Source organism: Lepisma saccharinum, chromosome 25 (genome assembly GCF_977018435.1).
Source record: "Lepisma saccharinum chromosome 25, izLepSacc3.1, whole genome shotgun sequence".
Lineage (NCBI taxonomy): Eukaryota > Metazoa > Arthropoda > Insecta > Zygentoma > Lepismatidae > Lepisma > Lepisma saccharinum.
Window position 1 is genome coordinate 9,372,713 of NC_139253.1, and position 16,357 is coordinate 9,389,069.

The 16,357-nt window shown below is 38.4% G+C and overlaps 1 protein-coding gene across 3 annotated transcripts in view; it reads left to right on the forward strand.

Moving 5' to 3' along the window:
* Positions 1-16,357, forward strand: part of LOC145978587 (uncharacterized) — a 40,503-nt gene that overhangs the window by 18,966 nt on the left and 5,180 nt on the right. For all 3 annotated transcript variants that reach the window (XM_083111295.1, XM_083111294.1, XM_083111296.1), the window contains exons 4-5: positions 4,077-4,249; positions 6,006-6,075. In XM_083111295.1, coding sequence (XP_082967421.1) covers positions 4,077-4,249; positions 6,006-6,075 — 243 coding nt within the window. The remainder of the gene's footprint in view (positions 1-4,076; positions 4,250-6,005; positions 6,076-16,357) is intronic.

Sequence of the window (16,357 nt, forward strand, 5' to 3'; positions counted from 1 at the left end):
TTAACAGATTGTTCTGGTATTTATTAATCTGACATTTACACACATTAATTTTCAAGAAGAAATTGTCAATATATCTTAACAATATTTTTGAAAAAAAAGTAATGAAAACTTGAGACTGAAGTACAGTGGGCACCCTCTTCACCGACCTCAGTTCAACTGGTCGTCAGTTTAACCAACTGCTCAGCTGAGGAAGTGTTGTGTTTTTAAAATGTATACATACTGTTCAGTGATAGTTTTCTGTGCATTTTTGCTGCTCATCTTGAGGAGTGATGTATAGTGGTGATGTTTACTCTGTGTATTCCATAGTAATGTATGTGTTTTTAAAGATGTAGTTTACAGAGTTTAGTTTTAAATAAAATACATACTGTACAGTAATACAGTATTTTCTGTGCTTTTTCTGCAGATCTTGTGAAATAATGTAGTGATGTTTACTGTATTCCATTCCATAATTCGGTTTAACTGGCCATTTCATTATCCAGCCAAGGGTCCTTCTCATGGTGATCGGTTAAGAGAGCACCCACTGTACATGATTTATAATATAAGGTACAAAATGAATTTAGATATTTGGTAAATAATGTATAGTGTTTACAAGAGTAGTGAATGATTTCCATAGCTTTGAATTCTATGCCTACCTCCAGCTGTCTTAGGTGATCGCAGTATCGTATGCAGGATTTCATCAGGATGGGATATTATTTCTAAAACTGTTTATCCAAATTCACATTATCAGTGTTTTATTATAGTTTAATTATTACTACTAATGCTGCTGCTACTACTATTATAGTAGAGATCTACATAAATATACAGGGTCCGGCAGAGGAGGAGTTAGACGGTTTTGAAATGTGAATAACACACCTAATTTTCAAAGGTACAGAAATACAGATTCTTGTATGCCATTTTAAGTTATTGTATGCCAATTGCCATGGCAATTCTTTATAACTTAAAAATGATGTCCTTCAAGTGACTTCCATTTATGTGTACACACATTCGAAGCTTCTGCCAGAAGTTCCCGACGGCACATTGCAATATTTCACCATCAATGTTTGCAATTTCATCTCTAATTGCAAGCTTCAGGTCGTCTAATGTGCGAGGTTTATTCACATACACTTTGGCTTTGAGGAATCCCCACAGAAAAAAAATCACAGATTGTAAGGTCTGGTGACCAAGGAGGCCAGGGTATGTCACCAAACCGGGAAATGACATGTCCTGGAAAAAGTTGACAAACAACAGCCATAGAGGATCTAGATGTGGGAGCTGTTGCTCCATCTTGTTGAAACCATGTCTTGCTGATTTATCCTACGCTGAAGTCGATGAAGTTCTGGTAAAACAAAAGTATTCATCATTGCGATAAAGCGTTCGGAGTTCACAGTCACACAATCTCCATCTTCATCTTCGAAGAAATACCGGCCGATGACACCAAATGCAGCTACACCACACCATACCGTCACTCGTGAACTGTGAAGCGGCCGTTCATGAAGCTCCTGTGGTTTTTCGTTTGACCAATATCTAAAGTTTTGCTTGTTTACAAATCCATTTATATGGAAATGTGCCTCGTCACTCATAAGAATAATCGTTTCCTCTGACATTTGGAGCATCCGTTCAGCAAATCTTTTACGATTGACAAAATCATCATCATGCAGCTTCTGCACAAGCATAAACTTGTAAGGGTGAAATTTTATATCCAGATGTAACATTCGTCGTACAGAGCGATCTGAAATCCCCAACGCTACAGCATGCTAGCTGGCAGACCATCTTGGGCTCCTACGATAGCTTCCCTTACTTGTCCTATGTTTTCTGGTGTCCTTATGGTTCAAACACGACCAGGTGGTGACCTACTCATAGCTGATGCTGTCAATCTAAAGTTCTGCACCCACCTGAGGATAGTGTTGCGGCTTGGTACATGCCCATGGCGTGTCACATGAAAATGACGTCAAAAAAGATGCTGCTTTTTTTAATACAGATTCTCCAGTCTTGAAGAATGCCTCCACAACAAACGATCGATGTTGCACATTCCAGGGCTCCATGCTTACGGGGCTGACAAACAGTTAAGCAGGCCACCAACTTCTCACCGGATCGCCGATTGTTGATTTGAATTTATTTCAATTGTTCAAACGGACAAAGTGCTGACTCAAGATCTTACATAGGTCATTTAAAAGGAAAGGAAAAAGGCCTTCGAATGTGTATAGAAGTAAATTGAAGGAATCATTTTTTTTACACGAACTGTCATGGTAAATAAAAATGGCATACAATAACCTGTATTTCTGTAGTAATACATTTCTGTACCTTTGAAAGTTAAGTGTGTTATTCACATTTCAAAAACCATCTAACTCCTCTGCTGCACCCTGTATTTATGAAAGCAATAGAATGAAATAAATTTCTAGTCCTTTGATTTTTAACAAATTCTAAGAGCATGTCAACTTTTTTGAAAAATTATTTTCTAGTCAATGGTTATTTGTAGGTGATACATAAGACATTTTAAGTGGGAAGAAAATCCATGAGAACAAGCAAATATATTAAAATATATTGAAATAATCAAAGTATGGAACTCACCCAGGATGATGAAGAGGCACAACGTTGAATTCACACTCACTCTATACATGTTGCTCAATTCCACTGAGTTTATTTTTGCGTTCGAAAGTTCTGAATTTGAATTGATCTTTTAAGTCCAATTTTGTGCACAGATAGGCTAATCGAGACTGGACATACAGTTTAAAGTGGGATCTGAACCACTGTGCAATGTGCCTCCCCCAGTTGCCAAACCCGGGATCCCTTGATTACAAGGTGACAACGTTACCACTACGACATCAGGGAGGCCCTCGTTCAAAAGTCAGTTTAGAGAGCAACACATTTATCACTTCTAGGTGATTCACAAAGCACTTCTCAACATTATTTAGTGTATGTCGATTAAACATCACTTAAGACTTCACAAGGGGATGCAAAATCAGTACCGGGAAGAATGTTCGCAATAATGTTGCCACACTGTGATGAAGCACTTTCCAATGGCATAGAATTTTCACAATTCTCGCGAGAATCACTATATGACTTTTGGCAGAAAAAAAAATTGCAAAACTTAACTTTGCGGTTGCTTATGTTGTTTAGACATATCGACGGACCAAATTTTTCACTAAAAATTTATGTTGAAATGAGAAACGTGTCAATGGTGCTCTCAAAATCTATTATGTACATGCATGATAATTCACATCTGGATTGTCTCGTTGTTCTTACCAACAAAACATTTCACAATAGTTAAACTTATTGTTCTTCAAATTCAGAAATTCAAACAGGCTGCGGTAAACAACTGAAAGGCAGACTGGTTACTGTGAATTCTTATCGGCCTAACCTTTGTCTACATTAGCAGCTTACAACTGACCAAGAACTTCCCTTTATTTACTGCTCATTGTTCACAGAAAGAAAATGCATGTTCGTTGAACACTGTTGCAGCCGAGATACGAAACAACTCTTTTTCTATTGAAAATCATAGGTGCCCTCATATTTTATTTTGAAGAATTTGTATTTATTTTCAAGGCAAATTCAAATTATTATTATTGTTACTATTGCCGTAGATCTTTGACTGTGCAGATTTTTCCACAGCATTTTCCATAATATGTCAAAAGCTCAAAGGGGGTTTAAACCCTGTAATCCCTCCTTGCATACACCACTGGGTGATCGTGATGTGGAGTGGTAATAGAGCCACAGGGTTCACAGAAGTGTATGTTTGTGTGTATTTTATGTACACTTTAAACTCTAGGCCCAGTCCCAATTAGCCTATCTGCATAAAGTGGACTTGATTAAAATATTCAAAAAATAAATTTATGCATCATTTATGCTCTTCATTGCAATTAGTCTATGGGGAGAGTAAAAAACAATGTAAACACAATTAAAGTAGAACAGTGTAACTGAAAAGCAACATAAAATAAGCTAAATAAATCAATAGAACATTGCGATCACAACATAAATTTGTGATGCTTAAAATAATCTATTTTACACCCAAAAAGTAATTTATGCATTTAAATTTACTCACCGTACGAACCCTAAGCCAGGGAGAGTTTTCGTATGTGTATATGTATTATCATTTACAGATTTCAAGACCAAAGATGAAGAATTCATTTTCACAGTAGCCTCATACAATGTACTAGCCCAAGTCCTACTGCAGATGCATCCAGATCTTTATTCAGAGCATGACAAGCGAGCCCTGGTTTGGGACTACAGGAGCAGGGGCCTTATTAAGGAACTAGAAGAGTTGGATGCTGATGTAAGTTCTCCTGTTTGTTTAGTGTTGAATATTTTAGTGCAAGTTTTATTGTTTTAGCACCATCTCAATGTGCTCTCTCTCTCACGCACACACACCCCCATATGAAGAAAAGAAAGCCAGAAGGGCACGTAAATAAAAATGGAAGGATAAAGTGTTAACACAGCGTGCTATGATGCCAGGGGTCCCAGCTTTGAATCGTAGCCTTTGCATGTGTGCTCTTTCTGAGTGTCCCTTCATCAATTTCATCACTCGTTCTCTAAGCTGATATAACTGAACTTAACCTAACCCAACTCAACCTAACCTAACCTGTATCTGGATTCAACAAAAGTGTTGTATGGTGCGTTTGCGAATTAAGACACCCATCTCAGGAAAAGTATCAACCGACCGATATTAGTGATTAATTCCAACACCAGAGACATCGCCCAATATATCGGTATTGACTCAGTCCTAATTATTGCATTATGTATGAGGTGCAATCAAGTTCTAAGGTCTCCTAATTTATTCTGAAAAATATATTCACCCCAGAAATCTGAAACTGTCGTCAATTCTCAACATAATCTCCCTCTAGACGTACACATCTTTCGCAGTGCTGACGCCACAATAGCATGTCCTTTGCAAACACTTCTTTAGGAGTCTGTTTTGTATACTTAAAAATTGCTGATTGTAAGAGCGGAACGGCTTGGAAATGTGTGACCATGGAGACTGTCCTTGTGTGCAGGAAAGAGCCAAAAATCGCTAAGTGCGAGATTAGTTGAGTATGGACGGAGCATGTGGAATCACGTCAAATATGTTTTCTGTGAAAAACATGTGAACAATGGCCACCTGATGAGGAGGTGCGTTGTCCTGATGAAAGAACACAGCTGCAGCCTTTTCCGGCCGTTTCTCTCGAAGTGCTGGAAGCAACTTGGTTCTCAAAAAAGCTTCATAGCTTGTACCCATCACTGTGCTACCCTTAGCATAACGATGTGTGAATATAAAGACTTTCCTGTCCTCCAACATCATTTTCTCAGCAATAGCGGTAACTGGTTGCTGGTTTGTGGCCTAGGCTCTTTTGGTTTGTTTTCACATGGCGTTCGGCCTTCCTTGAAATGTAGCACCTACAAACACACATTTTTAACATCCATGGCACCACCACAGCATGCCTTGGTCAATTGAAGGTGAATATCGATGGGTGTTTCTTCATGCAGGTGAAGAAAATGGATAACAACATGCTGTTCTTCCAATGTAAACGGTTCCATTTCCAGTATCAAAAACACACCTGTCGCTAGACATTGCCACTAGCTTCCTATGAGGTAGACCATGCTGCCATCTGGCATCATAAACCTTCAAAAATGGATGCTTCATCTCAAACAACTCTCCCATTTATAACTGATTATATTCATGAAAAAAAATAGGATACCTTAGAACTTGAATGCACCTCGTATTACATTGCAATTATACATCAATCACCCAAAGCTTTATTTGAAAAATCAAATATTAAAATTATTAAATATTAAATACAAAAGTGTTGAGCATGATTTTAGTGAACCCTGTGACGTATCTTGACTCTCGTAAAATATGAGCCAGTATGTGTAGTCAAATTTCAACGTATGATTTCTGATACAAGTAGCACTGATATCGGCCAAAACCTACACATTGGAATTGGTATCAGTTCAACCCTAGTTGTATGTGTTCTGACACTGGTACATGTTTGTGTGTTTGCATTCTGGTAATTTAATTTGTCATTTTGTCTTGACAAATACTTTCTTCATTACAGATTCTTTGCCTTCAGGAAATCCAGGATGACCATGTGGGGCCTTTTTACAATGTTGAGCTTCAAGCTTTAGGTGAGCAGATCTGCAGATGCTGCTAATTCAATCTGGTAACAGTTGAATGTTAACTAGTCTCCATGGCATCCTGTTTCACTTTTTCATTGAAGAAAATATTTATTCAATTCTTTTGGTGGCTATCTTTTATTTGGGAAGTCATGTATGGCCTCTGACACATTATCCAGCAAAACACCTGTAGTAATACATGATTGCATGCCTCCAAATGAAAGCATCCTCCATGCACATGTCTTCCCTTCGTGTAAAAACACAACAAACTTACACATGGTCAAAATTACTCCTACAGGAGTTAAGGAGATATGGTTGTTTTTCTCTGTTAATGTCTCCAGAGGCAGGCATCTTAGATGTATGATGTCACACAGGCAATACACCACAATTGTAGGCATGAACAAAATATCACAGGTAGTAATTTTCCCCCTTTATATGCCAGAATGTCAAGTAAAATGTAAAATATGCATAGAATCCTTGCAGAAAAGGGCACAAGTTTCACTGGATATATCTCCATAAGAGTGCGAGATATGGGGAAAAAACTGTGAGAATAAATGTTGTTTCTTTTTCAATTCTGAACAAAACATGTATGTATAAAATTTTTTCCAAAATCACTATTAAAGGAGTTATGATGGATTTTCTTAGTCAGTGGATGAATCGGTAGCGATCTTGGATTTATGACGTCACACAGGCCTTCTGCCACAATTGCAGGTAAAACACCTGGTAGTACATGATTGTGTACCACACTAGCAACGTATTATCGGTAGTCATATATTCCCTTCATTCAAAAACCCACGGGATTACAAATGCCCCTGGACTATATAGTAGTTTCAACCCAACAGGTGTGCCACTTACACTGCAACATACTCCCAACACTCATTGAGGGAAGCGAAGGTAGAAGGCGCTTGTTCTTTCTTTTCTTTAAACTGCACCAAATAGACAATTGTTGAATGTTTTGGTCAGGGGAAAAAACAGTTGTACAAAATATTTGATATCTTGTCAATAGAGTTGGAAGCGGTCGGAAAAAACAGGCTTTTTTGGAAAAAAAAAACGAGTTTTTTTCCATGGCTTTTTTCACAAAAGTGTCTGAAATCAATGAAAATACAGGAGTTGGCAGTATTTTTCCTGTTTCATGGTTTTCGTTTATCTCCCTACTGTAAAATAGACACTCATTTCTAACTATACAATAGAATTTACAATATAAAATTCATAGCAAGATATAAACAGTGTTTTCAAGAAAGCTGGCTTTTTTGAATGGGCGGTCCTTTCCGAGTGTTATCTTCATATTTCGGTAGGCTTATTAAATATATCGATGTAACATAATCATATTTACATAACTAGAGTAGTTTTGCATACATTTTTAATATAATCTAATAGTATGATATGATTTTCAACATTTGAATTTGTCATACGAACATGTACCTACATGAAGCAAATATGAAAATAATGCTCTATCTTTTGAAAATCTAGTATCAAAACTCTTTACATTAAATTTTGTGTTCAGTAAAATATAGTTGTATTCTGGCTTTCCAGTAAATCATGTATAATTTGGTTAAATGGCTGCTAAACCTGGACACGGAGCAACTAGTTATGTATTTTGGATGTTTGTTGCAGTGGTTCTCAACCTTTGTGAGACCACAGACCAGTAAATTTATTTCTTATAAGTCAATGTCCTGATCCCAACAATTTCACTCATAAATACATCTCTGATCTTTAAGTTTATTTGAAATTAATATGCACCCTTAATTAATATTAATATATCAAGTATTATATAATCATAGTTCAATTATGTATAGACTTGCTGTGAAATATAAAATTAGATTTAAATTAGTCGTCAACTCCTGGGTGCAACAGACCTTTTGCAGACTGGCGGTTGAAAAATACAGGCACTAAAACTGAAGCAGAAGCAAATAAGACTGGCCACAAATGGCAAAAAAAATCTTTTTTTTAAGAAATCTTGACTGGACCTACAGTTTGAAATGAGATCTGAAGCATTCTGCCTCCACTGAGGATTGAACCTCAGCCTCTTCTTATTACAATGCAACAGCATTACTTTATGCCACTCCAGAGGCCCAATCATGATTATGATGGGAACCTTCTATCAAAACGCCAGCATTTTTTCCGACAGTACTTGCAATTTGTTTTCTGTAATTTACAGGCTAAATTAAATCTTAATCTCTGATGAAGTAACTAACAATCTTGTTAAGTATAGAGAACATTCAGACCGAAGCAACACATTACAATGGGGGTGTAACATTGAAGTGATAAGGGACATGGGCTCCTTCAGTCTATAAGCAAGCATTCACTACACATGCACAAACAAGACCAAGGGGACACGATTGTCCCACTGAAGGAGCTTGCCACTTGTTGCTACAGTCTGAAAGTTCCCTGAGACTACTGTACAGACCAAGTGACAAGCGACACTTGCAGCTTATGTTGCTTCTGTTCGAAAGATTGCATTTACTTCAAGGTTGGTTTCCAAGAGCCATGTGTTGCTTACGTCTGAAAGCTCCGTTAAACAGGATATATACACACATTCACATAATGCCAGGTGAACAGAATTAAAGTTACCCAACTCAGAGCCTTCTGTAGCCTGTTTCAGGCATCGTAATACTCTGAAATTTGGTGAATCCACTATGCAGACCATGGGGAAGAGGATGGCGATAAAAGAAAGAAAAAAAAAGTTCAATTTTCTGCCACCAGGTTGAAATGTGGCACTGTACTTCCATGATTGGTTGTGATAATGACGCAAACTGCTCCAATTGGTTATGGATTTGCCTTTACCTTGCAATCTTGCAATAAACGAGAGATTATTTTCTCACAACTTCCAGCCACTAACAAATGTCTTTCTAATTAATAACTCAGCTAAATCATTTAATGTGAGTCCTGAACAAAAGTTCGGAAGTGATCACCATGCCATTAACTAAGAAATAACGTGCATTGCTGGTGAAGTTGTTTCATCAGAACGGTAGTATAGTGGAACCACGAGCAAAACAACTTGCGCAGACCCGCGACTCCTGTGCACCGTACTCCCGCGAGAAGGGGAGGGGGAGAGTGGACCATGCTTCCTTATGGCCCGAGGTGGAGGGAAGAAGGGAGAGCTGCACGGGGACTTTTCGTTCCAAGGTTTTTTTCCTTGTGGTCGATCTATAATAGTGCAGCTGCACTGCGAGGTTATCATCATGCGAAAGGACTTCGAAAGGGGTCCATGACGACGAATGGGTTAAGAGAGATGATGAAGGAATTTGAAGAGACTGGTGTTGCAGCAGTAAGGGTCCGCCGGCCGATTGCAGCCTCTTGTTCCCGATGCAAGCTTTAGCACGTTCATTGTCCCTGCCATGGTCGACAGTTCACAAAGTGCTACGGTCCATTTTACAGTGGTATCCCTATAAAATCCATGTGGCACATCAGTTAAAGCTGCAAGATCTGCCTCTACGCGTTGATTTCTGGCAAGGATGGCTGTGGATTGTGGCCTTGGAATATTCTGTGGACAGATGAGGTGCACTTCACCTTCAATGGGGCGGTCAACACAAAACTGTCGTATATGGGGTGCCTCGCCGCCCTGTGTGTTGCAGCAACAACAATTGTATTCTGATTACGTCACTGTCTGGTGTGGTTTCACTGCTGATTTCATTCTGGGTCCGTTTTTCTTCGAGGAGCAAACACCGCAAGGCCCAGTCTGATGTTCCATTACGAGTGCACGTTACCAGGGTGGCAACAGACCTGGAAAACCGGGAAAAGTCAGGGAATTTGAGAGGTCAAAAAAAGTCAGGGAATTTTGTCGATTGACTTTTTTTTTAAGATGTCATTATGAAGTGCTGCATGGGAACAGGAAATCTTGTCAAGGCTAGGCATCAACTTTTAGGCCTCTTTTATGCACAAATAACCACGGTGCCAGAAACCAGTGATGGAAGGGGGAGACATTTCTGGAGGGGCAGATAAAATTGCATGGAAAATACATTGAATTCATTTTTTCTTGTCTGCATGGGAGTAGTAAGGGGATAGAGCTGTCAACAGATGGGGGGGTCGGAGAGGGGAGAAGGAGTGCACCACCACTGTGCCCCTTTCTGATAGTTGTCGGACATTCTGAGAAAGTATGGAAACAATTAAGGATGCTATGCAACCCTAAAATTTGTTGAATGTCATGGTACAGCATTTGTCAGACAAACATTTAAGCTGCATTGATGCATTCAATTTTTGTTGCAGATATTGCTGTTCAATTAATGTCGAACTTCGACAAAATGTTTCACTACATCACATGACAAAAATCACAGGCATGGCACTCTTATGGAATTAATTTTTGTTGAATGTCTTCAGACTGCGACATCTGACAAAATTCGCATGCATAAATGGAACCTTGTACAGTCATGGACAATTCTGGGTTGTAACAATTTCATTGACTTTTAATGGGAGTTACAACCCAGAAGTGTCCGTGACTGTACATCCAAGTTTGTCTGGTGTGGTTCCACATTTCATAGAATAAACTTTATATGCAGATCGGACATAGCAGTTCAACATTTGTTCCCTGTTCCACAGATTTTGCCCAGCCAATTCAATAATTTAACAAACAAAATAGACATCTTTTGAAAATCAGACACGTTTTAGAAGGCTGCTGAGTAAAAATATGCAAGTTACATTATCACACGTAATATTAGTTTGTTATTATTTTTCGTGTTATTTTCTGTTGTTCGTACATTCCAATGTAAAATGGCTAATGCTGTATTTGGAATCTTATGTTAAATATATAAATTTGTCATACGCAATATCCAAAAATTATCGCATGCATTGGCCTCTTATTAATCCGATGTTCCTTGATGTCCCAGAATAACAATTTTTGTAGTTTACGATGTTTGTCCGATGCAACAACCAACAAAAATGAAATTCATAAATGGAACCTTACACTGCTGCACCATTGCAAATATGCTGCTAGAATTGTATTACTCTTCTGACTTGCTTTACTTTACTTAATGTAGCCGTGCGTACGAAGGTTTTCTTTCATCCCCCTAACATAATACAGTTTAACACATGTTTACATTGACATTTAACTTTTATTCCATGACAAGAATCCAGCGAATCGGGATATATCTATTGAATAATATCACGACAAAGTGGAACAGATATCTGCATTCGTAAATGTTAACAAAATTTGACATGTGCCTGCTCTCAACCTCAGTTTACTGCTACAGTAGCATTGCAATTCACCCTCCCCCCCACTCGGCCCTGTCCATTTAAACTTGTGATAGATGATTGTTAATCTGCCATTGAATGAAGTTAATGTTCAGTGTTTGAAATATAGTAATAATAATAATAATAAATAGGTAAATATTTTTCATAATAATTACTTGAATCAATCAATCCTAAAAGTGTACTTTCTTCAGTAACCGACGTTTTTCTGCCAGCCCTGCTAAATTTTCACTCTTCCTCTACTGATTTATATGAGGGGCAGCCAGGTAAGTTCCGATTAGTAGGGACCTTGACGCAATAACACTGCAATACGTTAATTGCTGCAAACTCCTGTTTATGAATGTGCAGTAATATCTGAACACATTTTCACCCATCCAAAATAGCGAAATAATGCGAATTTGGCATAAGATGCAATTTTTTGCATTTTTCACGTTTTTTTAAAAAAATCTTAAACAATTAAAAATAATGCATAATCCAACATTATTGTGTTTCTTAGGCTTAAAGAAACAATGACATATTTGTGCACGTAGAATGTACCTCTTCAGCTGAAAAAAAGAGATCAGTCTTCATGTGCAAGGTCGGGAGTTTATAGGAGTGGTCCAATATCTCTCACATAAAGTGATTCAAATGAACCCACATGCACTCAGCTGTATGGGGTATTGCACATTAGATTGGTCTTCAGTGAATTGTCTGCACCATCATAAGAGCATACTGTCACTCATGACGTCCGGTTTGTACACTTCACGCAATTGCTGGTGACTCTATGCTGATGTCCCGCTTCTAAGCATGCAAAAATCTGATTACCGTACATACCATCTTTCTCGATTACCGTACGTACCATCTTTCTCCTAGCACTGACCTAACACGACTGTGCTACGATTGCAGCAGATTCATGTCTATACATTTCTTGCCTTAAAGTTTTAATACAGTACGTATATACCCTTTTCCCAGCAATAATGGTATAACTGGGTGTTGTCAGTTTCATAATACATGGATATACTGTGAATGTTTGTATTGAAGGAGAAGTACCATTGATAATGTACGCTGAAAAAAATCTGTGTTAAAACAACACAGAGAGTGGTCCCAGGAAGTCTACACTCCATTTTGGTCAACGTTTCACCTCAGTGGTGTTGAAATAACACAGATAAATGGTAACAAAGTTTCAAAAATGTTGATTGTTACCATTTATCTGTGTTATTTCAACACCACTGAGGTGAAATGTTAATCAAAATGGAGTGTAGGCTTCCTGTGACCACTGTTTGTGTTGTTTTAACACCGATATTTTTTTCAGTGTAAGGAAATATAACACTTTGTTTTGTACGATTTCATTGTTTCACTTTCAGAACATTGACTCCTGAGAATCAGGTTTAACGGATTTTAGGGGTTTTGGTGTCAAGCATATACTATGTGTTGCCATGTGTGCATCGAATATGTCAAGAATTTTCCCTGTCTAAATCTCGCTCATATGTGCAAAGGTTAAGTTGTTTCATTTACAGAGAAAAAAGTAGTATGATGCAAGTGTTAATGCATCAAAAAATGAGTCTGCACTCGTGGGTCTTGCAAGCAGAGGGATCCAAACCTCAGTGGAAATATCAACATATAATAATAATAATGAGAAAGTCTAAGGAGATTGATAAATTACAAAATTTCTTTTATTGGATAAATTACAAATTTATTTTTTTATCAATGGCACTTCACTCAAATCTCATTTAGTCACAACTTTTAAAATAATCATTTTTTTTTATTCAAAACTGGCTGTATATGAAAAAATTCCTGTAATAAATTCTCCCTAGCTTGTGAATTGTAATAATTTTCCAACTTCACTATTTTGCAGTTTCAAATCATAGATAAATGAAGTCAGTTTCACTCAAGATAATATTGGTACTTAACACAATCCATACCTGGATCTGTATGTGAGTTTATTATTTACATTCGTAAAAATGTGTACTTAGTTTACAATTTTCAGGGAAAAATATAAAATTTGTCCTGCAAAAACCTGGAAAAGTCAGGGAATTTCATTTCTGCTTGTCCGTAGCCACTCTGGTTACGCTCAACTCCTTGCACAGCATGTGGTTCCTGCCTTGCAAGAACGAGGATGTTTAGCGACCACAATTTTCATGCAAGATGGAGCAGCACCGCATATTGGTAAACAAGTGATGGAACTTCTTCGGCCCTGATCGTGTCATCTCAAGGGGTTTTCCCGATGCTTGGCTTTCCCGTTCGCTGGACTTGATTCCGTGTGATTTCTGGCTATGGAGATACCTGAAAGATCGTGTGTACCAGGAATGTGTAGAGACGCTGCCTGAGCTGAAAGCAAGCATAAAACGGCATGTCACTACCATTTCCAGGGACATGCTTCGTGCAACTGTTGATCATGCTGTGCTACGCTTCCAACAGGTCATTCACACTTCTGGCATGTATATTGAACACTGCTGTACTGGCAGAAACCAACAATAAAGATTTGTACACCTGACTTACATTTTTCAATATTCATTATTACAGTGCCACATTTCAACCTGGTGGCAGAAAATTGAACATTTTTTTTCTTTTTATCGCTATCCTCTTTCCCATCGTCTGCATAGTGGATTCACCAACTGTGAGAGTTCTACGATGCCTCAAACAGGCTACAGAGGCCTCTGAGCTGGTTAACTTTAATTCTGGCCACCCGGTACGTATACTTCTGCATATGTGTTGTGAACAGTAAAGATTTTTAATTGTCCCGAAACATTGAATATTTTGATATTAACATTTGTTTCATATTTTATGACATGAACATTTAAATTCAGACACAAACATGTAAAAGCTTGTTTTAAGTCCATTTCATGGTCAGATGTGCTCATCAGGACTACACGTTCAGTTCTAACCCTAGCTTACCCGTGCCATACGAGAAACTTACATACCGGGGTTCGACTCACAGGCCCACACTTTTTTTATCACTAAAATTCAAGAAACCATTTTATTATTGAATCACTGCTTCCTTTGCTGATTACATAAGCAGTTATTTATTATAATAATTACAAAAATTAATATCATTAATAAAAAGTAATAACCAATTATTATGTGTCTCACATAGGCTATATTTTATCATTCACTAAACCTCACAAAATCCATAATAATTTTTATTAATGCTTTTTAGTTTGCAGAAGTGTATTTGTTTATTAAATATAATAATTACCTAGTCTTACCATAAATACTGTCCCAACGTTTGAGGGTGGCTGTATATCCACCCCTACAAGCGAGAGACGGCAAGAGCGGTAGCGTGAAGCCTGAGTCATTGCTTGTTGAGCTGGGCAAGTGGAAAGGTGTCTGTTGTAAATGTTCAAGATGGAATGGGGTGAGTACGAAAATCGTGTGGCCGTGGTAGCGTTGCACAAGGTAGGCAAATCACCAGGGGAGATTTTCTAAACCCTCCAGAAGCTGAAAATCTCCAAGAAATTTGTGTACCGCCCTATCCAGCGCTTTGCTGAGACTGGTACTGTTAAAGATCGCCCACGGCAAGGAAGACCACGCACAGTACGAACACCAGAACTTGTAAAAGCAGTGGCGGCACGAGTGCGACGAAATCCTGCACGGAAACAGTCAGTGATGGCTCGTGAGCTAAAGATTTCAAAAATGTCGGTGTCTCGTACGTTACGCAGTGACCTGGGACTCCATGCCTACAAACGACGCAAACGACATCTCTTGACAAGTGAACTGAAGCTCCAGAGGCTCCGGAAATCAAAGCGGTTACTTCAGTGTTACGCGGCAAATGGGCACCGTCGAATCCTTTTCACTGATGAAAAAATTTTCAGTGTTGAGGAGACTTTCAATGCCCAAAATGACAGGGTGTATGCCACATCCTCTCGGGAAGCTGTTGACAAGGTCCCCAGGATCCAGAGGGGTCACTATCCTGCATCAGTCATGGTGTGGTGGGGTGTGAGCTACGAAGGAACAACGGATCTCCATTTTTGTGAAAAGGGGGTCAAAACTTCATCCAAAGTGTACCAGCAGACAGTGCTTAAGAAACTATGGAAGAATCTTACCGACACCATCTTCCATGGAGAGAACTGGAGCTTCCAGCAGGACTTAGCCCCAGCACACAAAGCCCGCACCACCCAGCAGTGGTTGGAGGCAAATGTTCCAGACTTCATTTCCACGTCAGATTGACCCTCTGCCAGTCCAGACTTAAACCCTTTGGACTACAAATTGTGGTCCAAACTTCAGTAGATGGCTTGCAAGGATAGACATCCCAATATTGACAGTTTACAGCGGTCTCTTCAGAAGGCAGCTGCGGAGTTTCCACTTGATGTGTTGCGTAATTCCATTGATGAGTGGCCACGAAGACTTCAGAAGTGTGTCAGTGCTAAAGGTGGCCATTTCGAATAATTATTTGTGATTTTGGTTCATAATACATCCATGCACCTCATGTTATTCTGATATTAAAATATCTCTCACCATTTTGTGTCTATTTACTTACAACTTTGGGACAGTATTTATGGTAAGACTAGGTACAATCATTACCAACCAATTGTACACTGTCACTGGCATGAGTGTCTCAAATTAGACACATTCAAAGATGGCGCCTGATATGCCCACCAAGTGCATTTTGCATCCTAATTATATTACATTTATGTTTTTATGAACAAAAGCAATAAAGAAATATTGGGAACATCCTAGGAAACAATGTAATTTATTATTTTCAAACAGTTTAAAAATTTAAAAAATAGAGGTGGTGGGCCTGCGAAAGCACCCCCCCCCCCCAACTCCCCGGTTCGCTAGCGTTAAAATTGTATCTTAACCAGTATGCAATATGTGTCCACTGGGATTGGCCAATATCTGTCTTTTGGCTGCTACATGATGTTATTTTTTTTTAGCTAGTTGTAAAATATGTCATTACAAACCTGTAAACTCGTAACAGTAACTTCAAGTGAAATAGGTTAGCTGTAATTGGTAGAGACTCCAAATTTCAGTTTTTTCTTCTTCAAAAAGTCTTTTGAAAAAACCCGGCTTTTTTTGCAACTCTACTTGTCAATAAAGGGACCAAGGAAGATGTTGTTTATAAAGGGGGGAAGAAATTAATTAGGCTGAAAAACAAGTCAGTTATTATTTATTCCATGATCAGTGTTGAATA